This window comes from Schistocerca nitens, chromosome 11 (assembly GCF_023898315.1).
Source record: "Schistocerca nitens isolate TAMUIC-IGC-003100 chromosome 11, iqSchNite1.1, whole genome shotgun sequence".
NCBI classification, from domain to species: Eukaryota; Metazoa; Arthropoda; class Insecta; order Orthoptera; family Acrididae; genus Schistocerca; species Schistocerca nitens.
Window position 1 is genome coordinate 188,323,691 of NC_064624.1, and position 14,523 is coordinate 188,338,213.

At 41.1% G+C, this 14,523-nt stretch overlaps 1 protein-coding gene across 5 annotated transcripts in view; it reads right to left on the minus strand.

The window, feature by feature from the left end:
* Window positions 1-14,523, minus strand: part of LOC126212830 (treacle protein-like) — a 225,546-nt gene that overhangs the window by 55,820 nt on the left and 155,203 nt on the right. For all 5 annotated transcript variants that reach the window (XM_049940246.1, XM_049940244.1, XM_049940245.1 and 2 more), the window contains exons 5-6: window positions 11,513-11,679; window positions 3,743-4,222 (exon numbers count right to left, since the gene is read on the minus strand). In XM_049940246.1, coding sequence (XP_049796203.1) covers window positions 3,743-4,222; window positions 11,513-11,679 — 647 coding nt within the window. The remainder of the gene's footprint in view (window positions 1-3,742; window positions 4,223-11,512; window positions 11,680-14,523) is intronic.

Here is a 14,523-nt window from a genome sequence, read left to right on the forward strand (position 1 = left end):
AAACCAGATGGCAGTTATAAGAATGGAGGGACATGAAAGTGAAACAGTGGTTGGGAAGGTAGTGAGACAGGGTTGTAGCCTCTCCCTGATGTTATTCAATCTGTATACTGAGCAAGCAGTAAAGGAAACAAAAGAAAAATTCGGAGTACGGATTAAAATCCGTGGAGAACAAAATAAAAACTTTGAGGTTCGCCGATGACATTGTAATTCTGTCAGAGACAGCAAAGGACTTGCAAGAGCAGTTAAACAGAATGGACAGTGTCTTGAAAGGAGGATATAAGATGAACATCGACAAAAGCAAAACGAGGATAATGGAATGTAGTCAAATTAAGTCGGGTGATGCTGACGAAATTAGATTAGGAAATGAGACACTTGAAGTAGTAAAGGAGTTTTGCTATTTGGGGAGCAAAATAACTGATGATGGTCGAAGTAGAGAGGATATAAAATGTAGACTGGCTATAGGAAGGAAAGCGTTTCTGAAGAAGAGAAATTTGTTAACACCGAGTATAGATTTAAGAGTCAGGAAGTCGTTTCTGAAAGTATTTGTGTGGAGTGTAGCCATGTATGGAAGTGAAACATGGACGATAAATAGTTTAGACAAGAAGAGAATAGAAACTTTCGAAATGTGGTGCTACAGAAGAATGCTGAAGATTAGATGGGTAGATCACATAACTAATGAGGAGGTATTGAATAGAATTGGGGAGAAGAGAAGTTTGTGGCACAACTTGACTAGAAGAAGGGCTCGGTTGGTAGGACATGTTCTGAGGCATCAAGGGATCACCAATTTAGTATTGGAGGGCAGTGTAGAGGATAAAAATCGTAGAGGGAGACCAAGAGATGAATACCTTAAGCAGATTCAGAAGGATGTAGGTTGCAGTAAGTACTGGGAGATGAAGAAGCTTGCACAGGATAGAGTAGCATGGAGAGCTGCATCAAACCAGTCTCAGGACTGAAGACCACAACAACAACAACAACAACAACAACAACAATGTGAGAGCAATAAACAAAGAGGAAAGAACAAAATCACTGAACGTAAATACAGGTCACATGGAGACGACCCACCTCCCAACAACAGCTCTGACTGCTCTGTGCATCAGCCCCGGATCTACGATATTTCCGAACAGGGGCAACATTAAGTAGTTGCGCCTAGCCACACTTCCGTAACCAGAAGCGGGAGAAGGTACTACTCATACGCAACTCCAATGTGCATGCACAAGAGCCCGCCCACAACTGCTCTAACGAATCTAATTTAAACAATTGTCACGTCACACTCATTGGAGGCAATTTGTTGTTATAAGGCATTGCATAGTGTTTCTAAAGACTTTGACACACTTTACTGTTGGCAGACGCTTGTATGAGCATTGTTTTGTTGTTGTATATGGCGCATTTCCTTTGGAACTTGTTTTTTTTTTTTTGTTTGTTTTTTTCCCAGTTTTTTTTCTCCCGTTCATGTTTGTTGCTGCAGTATTTTTCTGCAGTAGCGGAGTACAATAATATCCTTTGTTAGAGTATTTGTTCTTACCAGTCAAAATCACAAACATTTCACTGAAAACTAAAACAATGAAAAATTCTAAACAATTCCTGGGTTTTTCCCGGATCTCCCGGGTGGTATACACCCTGGATGAATATGGCTCATAGTAAGCAAAGATAATGATGTCAGACCTTTAGATGTAGATTGTAAAATCTTTGAAAGGGTAAAAAGAGTTCAAATATCAATGAAAAGGAATGAAACAGACTAGGAAATAATGGCACGAATCTAGGGAGGAAACATGTCGAGGTTTGCACTCCGAAAGCTGCTGAAGTCCCGGCTTCGATCAAGATCCACAAAGATTAGGAATTACAGGACAGTAATAGAATCTATCCTCCTATACGAAGTAGAGACCTGGATTGTGACACCAAAGACAGAAAGTAAACTCCTGATATTTGACAACGCTTTTCTGAGACAGATTTTTGAGTCAGTGAAAGACTGTCGTAAAAGGGAAAAACTGTGAACTGCAGGAGTTGTGCAAGCTGCTGGACACTGTGGCTGTGGTTAGAGTGGAGACTGATGTGGTACGGGCACATTAACACGCAGAGATGGCCAGATCACCGGGCAGGTGGCGGAAGAAGACACAAGAGCGGCACCACAGCTGGGACTGACTGTCAGAATCAGAGAGGATACGTGTAAGATGGGACTAGCTGGAGAAGACTACCAGGTTCGAGGAAGCCAGAGGAGGCCGATTGGCGAGGCCAAAAACTGACTGCAGTTTATGTGGCCAATCTAGTAAGTAGTAGTGAATAAGTTACCACCAGTGGTTGGCACAGTGGAAGGAGTACAGAACAGTAATCCGAGGGTCGCGGGATATAGACCCCACGCATAAACATTTTTTGATTTTCAATTTTTATGTTACTTACAATGCAAATAAACCAAAATAATGGTTCACAATGGCTCTGAGCACTGTGGGACTCAACATCTGAGGTCACCAGTCCCCTAGAACTTAGAACTACTTAAACCTAACTAACCTAAGGACATCACACACATCCGTGCCAGAGGCAGGATTCGAACCTGCGACCGTAGCAGTCACGCAGTTCCGGACTGAAGTGTCTAGAACCGCACGGCCACCGTGGCTGGCTCAAAATAACGCCCTGTACGTTGTGTTTATTAATATTTTCATAACTGTCATGAGAACAAAATGCAAAGGAAAATCTTGGGTTGCAAATAAATTTCCAACGAAGGGACTGTAAGACGAACACAAGAACTTTCATCAGAACATTAGACACACTCGTTCTTTTACAATTGACGGTTTTTATACGCTGGTACGATACTCCCCATAAAAACATGAAAAGCAGTAATTTCCTCGGCATGTTTCACACGTTATAAATGGCACATTTTAACAATTACACGGTTGTTTGAAACTTCCCATAGAAAAGCAAACTCAGTTTCTATTCGTGAAAGGTTCTCTTCATTGCGCCATTCAGCAGCGGATCACACGTAACACTTCATTTCGTCAAATACTGGTGAGAATAGCTGGCGATGCGCAATGCAATGCATTTCGATGTAGACTTCTCTGGGTACAATATCTTTTTCTCTCTCGATGGGCCGATTTTAATGGACCGTGAAACTATTGTTCACACGCAGCTCCCAAGGACAGCTCGAAGGTCGCAATGAAACTAATTACAATCCCTTCTAGAATGCTGTAAGTACAATTCTTTCTTGGAAATTTATTTTCATTGCCAAAATTCAGCTTTGCCTTTCCTTTTCAATTACAAATATATTACGAAACTCAATACGAGGATTATTTCAGTTTATTTGGATTGAAAATAACATAAAAATTAAAAAGATCTAAGTTTTTGCCCTTTCCATTTCACCAACTGTTGCCTCACAACTACCCTAACATAAGTAGCTCATGCCTCACCCGACGTACAATAAAAATGCTATACTTCCTAAATGCTCGGCTATCGGGAGTTCCCACTTCTCTTACTTTTAATTCTTTACGCACCATTAGTTAGGACGAAGTCGACAACGACAAGTACGCGCAGTCCCCGGTGCCGGTTCGACTGGATGCCCAGCCGGTTTACATCATAATTGCTGCTCCAGGCATCGGCTCTTTGTGCTAAATGCAACAGCCTGTACCCCACGGACCATCTGTACCTGGAACCGTGCATTCTCCTTCCTTCATTATTTGCTCCTCTTCCACGTGTCACAGTTTTAACAGACAGAGGTGTACATTATTAACTCGATAAAAGGAAGTGCTCGCCTCACCTGCAGCCGAGCCCTCGGACGAGCGGGCTTTCTCCACCTCGGCGGGAACAGATCTCGCTCTGGAGGGAGCAGCTCTGGCGGGGGAAGTTCTGGCGGGTGCGGCTCTGGCGGGTGCGGCTCTCGCGGGAGCAGCTCTGGCACGAGCCGCTCTGGCGGGAGCTCCCCTGGTGGAAGCAGATCTGGCGGGAGCAGGCCTGGCGGGAGCAGGTCTCGCGGGAGTAGATCTGGCGGGAGCCGCTCGGGCGGCCGCGCCCCTCTTCCTGGGCCTGGGGGTCGCGGCTCTGGCCGCCGCCTCCTTACGGCCGGCGGCAGCCGCCCTCGACCTCGACGCAGCCATCCTACCGGCGGAAACGGCCCTGCCTCTCGCCGCCAGCACTGCCGCGACTGCGGGATTGATGCCCCTCGCACACGCTCGTGCGCTGGTCCGGCAACTCTTCACTACGGGTTGTCTGCTCGTGTTGGCACCACTGGCTCTGCTACCTGTATATAAACAGAGGGATGAACTTCAGTTTTCTCCCCTACACAATAACTATTCTTCGGTTTTGTTAAGGGAAGTTACAAGAATATACGAGGTGTCCATTTTAACTCGGAACTACTACATCGTGCATACTATTTCTCGAGTCGACACTCCTTTTTCTCAACTCGTACTAACCTTATAGGAACGAATGATGTATCGTGAGGAAGATTTTTTATCCGGCTTCCGACTTTGCACACCAATTTTGCACTGAAACTTATAATTTTAGAAAAATTTTAACATAATAACAGACTTTTAAACGAGTCTGTATTTGTATTATCCTATTACAAATACCAATTCATTTGTTTTTAAGACAGTTATTAACTGGATAATTTGTATACAGCATTGTCATAGATAATAACAGTGACCACTGGGGTACTCCATTATCTCCGCCTGTCATACAAGCTGATTTTTTTAAACAAATATACTTTCCAAAATGACAAACATATTTGTCATTCAAATGAAACTACATCGTTCCGGAGACCTTCAAAGTCTCGAACATCTGTAGTGCACGTGAGGAGATTTGTACCGAGGCTAGGATTCGAACCCGGGTCTCCCGCTCAGTAGGCAGGTGCGGTAACCACTAAGTCACACTGACACGGTGGCTTCACACAACTTCTGGGAACATCCCAGCACGCATCCCTCCTCAATCCAAATTCCCGTTCGAGCCTCAGCCCACTGGTATTCCCATAAACTCGAACAGCCCGTTACGTTCGATGCTGAAGTGATATTCCGGTACAGTTGGAGAGCCCCTGCAATGCTGTTTGATTTTTGCGGGGAATACCGGTGGGCTGAAGTGTGAATGGGAATCTGGATTGAGGAGGGATGTGTGCTAGTGTAGCTTGTGCAGTGCCTAGTGAGCAGGAGACCTGGGTTCGAATCCTGGCCTTGGCAAAAATTTCATTCCTTGCTTCAGTCTGCATATATAATTTTCACCTAAAGTACAAACTGCAATTAAAACCTCCTATTTCTCACAAACTTCTCTTCAACAATGGATACCTGTAAATTTTATGGTCGAAAGTTAAAAATTACAAGCAATAATGTATGGGAATGTATATATGAGGTTGTATTGTAAATTCATGATTATTATTTAAAGATGGTTTCTCTTCATTCCCACAACTACCTATATCCCAAAGACTTCACTCATTCAAAATACTGCCATTATTTAAAACTACAAAACTGTAAATGTTTCGCCCAGGTACCCTGCTATCTCAAAAAATATGCTTGGTATTAAAACAGAGTCCCACATGAAAAGTTAATATTTTCAGGGGGGAACATCTGTCTGTGCTAAAACTGGCCACTGTGTCCCCCATCATTTTTTTAATTTTCAAGTGGGAGAGAGAGAGAGAGAGAGAGAGAGAGAGAGAGAGAGAGAGAGAGAGAGAGAGAGAGTTCCTCTGACTAGAGCGAGCATTGCAGGAACATGGTAATATGTAAACTCACATTGGGATTTCCAGTTGTGTAAAAGATGTCAGTAAAAAATTTTGCCAAGCGCGAGCCACATGCTGTGATCCGTTTCCTACTCAATGAAGGAATGACACCTACCAAAACATTTTTGCGAATCAAAATGGTTCACAGCAAAGGAGTTGTGAACAGAACAAGAATGTTCAAGTGGTCTAGTGAGTTTAGTGGAGGCTGAACAAATGTTCATGATGAACAGAGGACTGTAAGACTTTCCATTTTGATTGACGAGTTGGTGCAGAAAAAAACTGATGAAAAAGTTTGTGAAGACGACCAATCACAGAAATGATGGTAAACCGGAAAACTGTGTGCAAGATGGGTCCCAAAACAGCTGACAGACCAGCACAACAATTGAGTCAGTAGTGGCCGCGAGTTTCTTGAGTGACTTTAAATGGAAGGTGATGATTTTCTGAGCTCTGTTGTGATTTTTTTTTATCTGTTGAAAAATTCAAAATCACAACTTTGGCCAAAAAAAATCATGGCTTCTGGGTTTTGGGACCGAAAAGGCGTCTTGTTGATTGAATTTCTGCCTCAGGGTGAGACCAATGCATAATGATGTCATGTGACCCTAAAAAAATTAAAAAGGAGCATTCAAAACAAAAGTAGGAGACTGCTTGCAAGAGGAGCATGCCCGTTTCACGAAATGCCCGTCCTCGCACAGCCTAAGCCACCGAGGTGTTCCCGGACTCATTTGACGGGATGTTTTGTACCTCTGCCGTATTCACCTGACTTGGTGCCTTCAGATTATCATCTTTTCACCTCCCTCAAAGCACAAGAGTGGAATTAAATTTTTAACAAATGAGCAGGTGCTGAAAGAGTTTCGATTTATAAAATGGGGAGAGTTCAGAAAAATCCCCAGAAGCCGGGTCAGGGGAGACTTACCGGACGGGACGGAAAGGAAAGCTCGACTGTTCGGCATTCCACCAGATGACATTTCAAAACCTAATAGCTTAAAGGTGTAAGCAAGACAGAGATAACCATAAAACCATTGTGCAAGAATTAATAAGAGTGGAAATCTAAGTGCATTGCATGTGGTAGAGAGGGGGGGACAGGGAAAAATAAGCAAGTCAGAAAATGAAAGATACAGGAAACTAAAAGGGAATGGATACAGGAATAGTAACTTAGAAGAAATGCTGAGACTGAAGAAATTAATGCAATTTAAGCCCAGGTCATATTGTAATGCCCGTTCGTTCCCACCTATAGAGTACTGAGAAACTGGTGTCTAGGGAAAGACTCTGGTGACAAGTGTGATGAAATAGACATCTCAGTTCTCACCACCCACCTGGCCTTAATTTACATTAATTTCTTTACTCTCAGTATTCCTTTCTTCACCCCCTTTTAGTTTTTTATTTTCTGGCCCATCCATTTTTCCCCCCGCCCCCACCTCTACCACACATACAATGCATTTAGTGTTCCAGTGTTATTACCTCTTGTACAATGTTTTGTCAGTAACGTCTGTTTTGTGTGTTACCCTATATTCCACCTTTAAGCTCTCAGGTTTTTAAATCTTATCTGATGCAGTACCCAACAGTCAATATTTTCTTCTCATGTTGCCCACTAACTCTCCCCCGATCTGTGATTCTGGGGGGACTTTTCCATACTCTTCTCATTTCCTAAATCTTTCCAGTCATTTTCCTTCGATTCTCTTACTTCTTCTTCAATCCCTCTGGCAGAAGAAGGAGCCACTGGTTCTGACTGCTTGCACATTTACTTAAACTTTGTGTGTGTCTTCTCCTGCTGCCTGGTGAGTAGACTCAATAACACGGAAAGGATAGATTACACCTGTCACATAGAGGAGGCGTTGAAACCAGGAAGATATTAAGCTTTCAGATAAAGTCCGTCTTTTTAAAAAAAAAAAAAAAAAAAAAAGGACATGAGCAGCAATCTGCGGGGTAAAGAGGAGGCATTAGGTGGTAAAGAGGAGAGACAGCAGGGTAGGGGTGGGAGGAGATGCTGTGATGGCAGTGGGAGCATGCAGGAGACACGATAGTGCTGCTACCTGCAGCACTGAGAGACTGTGCAATGGATGTGGCCAGTATATACAGTCAACAGACTGGGTGGTAGCTGTAGTGAGGGAGATTTCTGCTGGATCCCAAAAGACAGGAGAAGTACAGGTAAGTACATCGAAGGTGAGAAAAGAACAGACTAGGAGCTCCTAAAATATGATGCTAGTGAAGACTGCTGAAGATTAAACGAACAGATCCAGTAACTAATGAACAGTTACCAAATCGAATCAGGTAGAAAAAAGGGGCAGATCAATACGACACAACCTGAGGTGTTGTTGTTGTTGTTGTTGTTGTTGTTGTTGTTGTTGTCTTCAGTCCTGAGACTGGTTTGATGCAGCTCTCCATGCTGCTCTATCCTGTGCAAGCTTCTTCATCTCCCAGTACTTACTGCAACCTACATCCTTCTGAATCTGCTTATTGTATTCATCTCTTGGTCTCCCTCTACGATTTTTACCCTCCACGCTGCCTTCCAATACTAAATTTGTGATCCCTCGATGTCTCAGAACGTGTCCTACCAACCGATCCCTTCTTCTAGTCAAGTTGTGCCACAAACTCCTCTTCTCCCCAATTCTATTCAATACCTTCTCATTAGATATGTGATCTACCCATCTAATCTTCAGCATTCTTCTCTAGCACCACATTTTGAAAGCTTCCATTCTCTTCTTGTCCAAACTATTTATCGTCCATGTTTCACTTCCATACATGGCTACACTCCATACAAATACTTTCAGAAATGACTTCCTCACACTTAAATCTATACTCGATGTTAACAAATTTCTCTTCTTCAGAAACGCTTTCCTTGCCATTGCCAGTCTACATTTTATATCCTCTCTACTTCGACCATCATCAGTTATTTTGCTCCCCAAATAGCAAAACTCCTTTACTACTTCAAGTGTCTCATTTCCTAATCTAATTCCCTCAGCATCACCCGACTTAATTCGACTACATTCCATTATCCTCATTTTGCTTTTGTTGATGTTCATCTTATATCCTCCTTTCAAGACACTGTCCATTCCGTTCAACTGCTCTTCCAAGTCCTTTGCTGTCTATGACAGAATTATAATCTCATCGGCGAACCTCAAAGTTATTATTTCTTGTCCATGGATTTTAATACCTACTCTGAATTTTTCTTTCGTTTCCTTTACTGCTTGCACAATATACAGATTGAATAACATCCGGGATAGGCTACAACCCTGTCTCACTCCCTTCCCAACCACTGCTTCCCTTTCATGCCCCTCGACTCATATAACTGCCATCTGGTTTCTGTACAAATTGTAAATAGCCTTTCGCTCCCTGTATTTTACCCCTGCCACCTTCAGAATTTGAAAGAGAGTATTCCAATCAATATTGTCAAAAGCTTTCTCTAAGTCTACGAATGCTAGAAACGTAGGTTTGCCTTTTCTTGATCTCTCTTCTAAGATAAGTTGTAGGGTCAGTATTGCCTGAGGTACTGAGGCCTGAGGTACTAAGGAATAACTAATTTGGTAATGAAGCAATGTGTGGTGAAAAGTAAAAAAAATTACCGGAACAGAGCAAAGCTAGAATTTGGTATGGTCAGACTGTGCCAAGTTGTCTAGAGGTTCATGCATGACATTCACTGACTTTGATGAAATTTTGAGTGAACATTCGCACCTGTTCCCTGTGGACATTGGTATAGTTTTACTTTCACCAGTTTAATACTTGCACAGATATAGTCGTTTGTTTGACACGTGGTGCAGCTTTCAATCGTGCACCACAATAGTTTTTGGCAACTTTTGAGATATGATATCTCTGGCAATATTTTGTTGAAAGAAACAAAATTAGACCATTGTGTGCACTCTCTTAAGTGGAATACGAAAAAACAGATTTATCGAGCAATTTTCATGTAGACAGTTTGAAGCAAAGTCAGCCGAAAAAATAGATACTTGGAAAAAAAGGTTCACCTTTTCATATTTCAAGAAGGAACTGTGTGATAAACCTGAAACATTGCAAGTGATAATTTGCCAATAAAAAGTCTTAGAATATAAATTTTTCCTCTGACTGCTTTCCACTAGTTTGTAAACTGAAACCCAAATTGACAATTTTTGTAAAAACGACAAAAATAGGTATTTTTAGTCCACATTTACAGAAGGCTGTTTGTTGCAAACTCTTTTAAACCATTTTTGCTAGAAGTACCACGTTCCAAACCACCTAAAACGTAGGTTTGGTTTTGCTGTTCGAGCATATAATGCCCTAAAAGGCAGCAAGAAAGTGGAGGTGTAGTGAAAATGTGCCCGTATTCCACAGATACTCAAATGTGACACCTTTCATTACATTCCACAACTGTTTAGTTCTCTCTGGAGAAGTCAATATGAAATCCTAGTCGCATCTCGCCAATGTCCCCCCCCCCCCCCCCCCCCCGACCCTCAAGAAGCCAAATACAAATTTTCACAGGGGTTGAATTTCCAAAAACCAAGAAGTCAAATACCAATTTTTATACATGTAGCTTTACAAAAGCTGTAATAGTCCTTCAGAAATGATTTACTTTAAAAAGAAAAACAAAAAAGCACTTTCACCCACTATTTCACCTCCATAGGGGTTAAATTTCCAAATTTCTTTTCTTAGCAGTTTGGACTGGGAGATAATGACTCAGTCAGTCTGGATATTTCCTTTCATATATTGGAGATTACTTACGGAGATATAAAAAGCCAAACTTCATTTTTCTTTTCTTTTTCTTTTTTTCTTTCAAGTGTCTATTTTTTCAACTGACTTTGCTTCAGATTTTCTATATGAAAATTGACAATAACCTTTTTTTTTCAAAATTAAGGGAACACAAAGTGTTACATAGGATAGCCTAGATGTTTTTTCTTTCAAGACAATACTGCCAGAGAGAATATGTCTTAAAGTTGCCCAAAATTCCAGGGTGCACTACTAAAAGCTGCACTTTGGGGTCAAACAAATGATCTGTAATTATTGGAAGTAAATCTGTACCAATGTTTATTGGGAACATGTGTTCATGTTCATAAACAATTTCACCAGAGTTTGTTATGGTCTTGTGAGAACTTTTTCCGAAATAAGATCATTTGGCACGGAATGGCCCCAGTGAAGAAAAATGTGTTTCTTGCACAGAAAAATGTAATAATGACGATGATGTGTGGAGTCCACACCATAACCTCTTGAGTAAGTTGTTCCAGCGGTTGGGAGTACTGAGAAAAGGTTCACCTTGAAGTTTCTTGTAAACAGTCACAGTTTGAAAACAATAGTAACATTCAGAAAATATAATACTAGAATGAGAAATGATTTACAATATCCATCACCCTGCCTTCATTTGTCACAGAAAGGAGCAGTGCATTCAGCCACAAAAACTTTTCAACACCCAGAGAGAGAGAGAGAGAGAGAGAGAGAGAGAGAGAGAGAGAGAGAGAGTGACTCTCTCTCTCTCTGTGTGTGTGTGTGTGTGTGTGTGTGTGTGTGTGTGTGTGTGTGTGTGTGTAGGGAGGGGAGGGGAGGGGAGGGGGGGAGGGTAAAGAGAGGTAATAAAGTAGAAGTCACTTTATGCTTGGAACTAAAGGAAAAAATATTTAAGAAATTATGTAAATGGTCAGCGTGTTGCCATATTGTTCACTAAGTGAGTGTACTTAATTTTAAAATGGATTTGCTACAAATCACAGCAAGGAGTCAGAATTAAGATGCACAGAACAACTAACTGTACTGGGTTACTTCTATGACACATTTTATAAAAGTTGGGCCATGATCTGAGCTGCTATGAAAGATCTGTAATAGTTCTCTGACAACCTCATGAAGGCAGGACAAGAGACAATCAGTACTAACCAGTCGAAGTACGGCGTGCCTTCCTCCTGCTTTTGGAAAATTCCTCATCACGCTGCTCCAAGGTCAAGTTACGGCGGCCGACACAGGGGACGTAGAGCATCTGGTTTGGGTCGTTTAAGATGTGCTTTAGGCAGTACTTGCTCGCCGGAAGGCATCGCTCGCTGCACCTGTTGACAGTAACATTCGACAATTAATTCTCAATTTGATGAGACATAAAAAGTAAGAAGGTAGAGGTGTCGCCCAAAACTCAGAAATTGTAATGTAATGTACAGAAGCTTCTGTTCTTGCACATGTAGGTAATAATCAGTATTAGCTTACCACCAGATGTCCAATTAAAATACTGGGTTCCATTTAGCTAGTGTAGGCACAAATAGTACTGAGATAGTTCATTGTCAATACAGATTAAGTTTCTATTACTTGTTTATTTTGTTAGTAAATTGACTTGCTCCACATCCCCAACATTCTCCTCCTCCTCCTCAACGGGAGCTACGGAACACACTGAACGAATGAATACCTTTTGAAGGCATCACCGAGTAAAACTGAGAGGTGCAAATGTGGTGTGACCTGTGCAACTTTCCAGGCTTTGGGTACAGATCTTTCGTTGGGCAAGCAGTTGTATATGACTGTTTTGTATGGAGCTATTGTACCAGCATACTCTGAAAGGAACCAAACTGGTATCCAGTCTGGACCAGAAGACCTGCTTTTATTAAATGTTAAGTTGCAACTCATGTTGACAACTGTTCTCGATTCGAATTCTGGAATATTTACTTCGTCTTCTTTGATGGAATTTTGAAAGGCTATGTTCAGTAACTCTACCATGGCAGCACTGTCATTAATAGTATTTCTATTGCTATTGCGCAAAGAAGGCACTGACTGTGTTTTGTCGCTAGCATGTTTTACATACAACCTGAATCTCTCTAGATTTTCTGCCAAGTTTCGAGACAAAGTTTTGTTGTGAAACTACTGTAAGCATCATATATCGAAGTCCGTGCTAAATTTTGAGTGTCTGTAAAAGATCGCCAATCTTGGAGAGTTTGTGTTCGGATAAATTTGGCATGCTTTTTTTGTTGTTTCTGAGACAGTGTTCTGATCTGTTTTGTGTACCAAGACCGATCAGCTTTGTTTGTTAATCTATTACATATAAATCTCCCAATTGCTGTTGATACTATTTCTTTCAATTCAAGCCACGTCTGGTCCAAAATTATCTTGGTAATTTAGGTGGAAAGGAGAATGTCTTTCTTGAAGACATCAAGTGAATTTTTATCTGCTTTTTGAATAGCTATATTTTTCATTTATTTCTGGGAGATTTGGGGGTTACAATATGCAATCTCGCTACGACAACTCTGTGTTCACTAATCCCTGTATCAGTTTTGATGCTCATTATTTGCTCAGGATTATTTGTTTGTTTTCACAACTGTTTACTATTCACATGGGCTCATGAACTAACTGCTCAAAATAATTTCCAGAGAACACATTAAGCACAATTTTGCATGTTTTATGTTTACGCCCAGATTTAAACATGTATTTTCGTTAACATATCAAGGGGAAATTAAAAGTCAACACCAACTATAATTGTATGAGTCCGGTACGTGTCTGAAATTAAACTCAAGTTTTCTTTGAATCTTTCAGCAATTGTAAAATCTGAGTTGGGAGGTTGGTAAAAAGATCCAATTATTATTATATTCCAGTTGCCAAGATGAATGACCTCTGCCCACACTGACTCACAGGAACTATCTGGTTCAATTTCGCTACATGATAAACTACTTCCATCAGCAATAAACCACTGCCAACTGTGTTTAGCCTATCCTTTCTGAGCACCATTAGGTTCCTCGCAAAACTGTTGGCTGCACTTATCTGCTTTTAGTGTCTATAACGATTTGAGCATCAGTGCGTTTTAGTAACTCTAGCAGCTCTGGTACTTTCCCAACACAGCTACGACAATTAAAAACTATTATAGCGATGGTTCCTGTATCAACATTCTTCATGTGTTCGACCTGCACCCTTTGAGGATGGAGCCATTTTTGTTTTTCCCCAAATTTCGCTTCTAATATGTGACACTGTATATTCGGAAGAGATTTCTTATTTTTGCTGTCGCCCTTTGCTTGCGACGCATCTGTTTAGCACAATGTTCAGTGTTGTAACCATTTCCTTTTGTAATAAAATTCATTAATACGATTTGCTTGAACTGTTGTCTAGTGATACGAGAAAAAGCAGGTTTCCTATGCACCAAATATTTAGCAAGTGGGCAGGATAAAACGAAACCATTAGTTGATTTTATTAAATTTGAAAAAATAACATACAACTGAGCAACCTAAAACGACAATAAGTGTGTTTCGAAATCTTTGAAATTACCCAACGTAAGTAACAGATATAATCATTAATTTGCAATCTCAATATTCCTCCTATATGTTGCGTAATTTTCGTATGTTACTCGTGTCTGGCAATAAGATTCTGCTCTCTCGCCGTCTTTTCCGCTCAGTTGTTCCGTTTCGTAGCTGATTAGCGTCTTCTTGTTGAACGCCTGTTAAATCTTATCTAATGCTCATTAAGGGTTAGCTAGCGATCGTGAACAACTTTTACAACGGAATGTTTTCTACGCAGTTGCAGGTAATGTGGCGTAAAGAAAAAAGTGTCAACTTCTATTTAGGAGATTCCGATCATTATAAGTGAAATTTATATATAGAGTCGCGTGATACCACAGTCAGGTATACACGTTTCACATACCAAATATAATTTTTTATCTCTTTGACGGATTACGGCGTAACAAATCTGAAAGTACTAATTGCCGTAAATGCCTGCCCTACCGTTGAATTAATGGCGGAAAAAAGTCGAGGAACATACCAACCGTTTGTCGAATATTCCTCTATTCTTGGGCTTCTTATTACATCGTTCATCCGTACCAAACGTCTACGAAAGTCGGAATATTTCAGACCGATATGTTTTGACTATGGCTATTGCCAATCTCATAATGTAACTTGGCGCTCTTGTAGAAATGTAGCAGATATAACGTA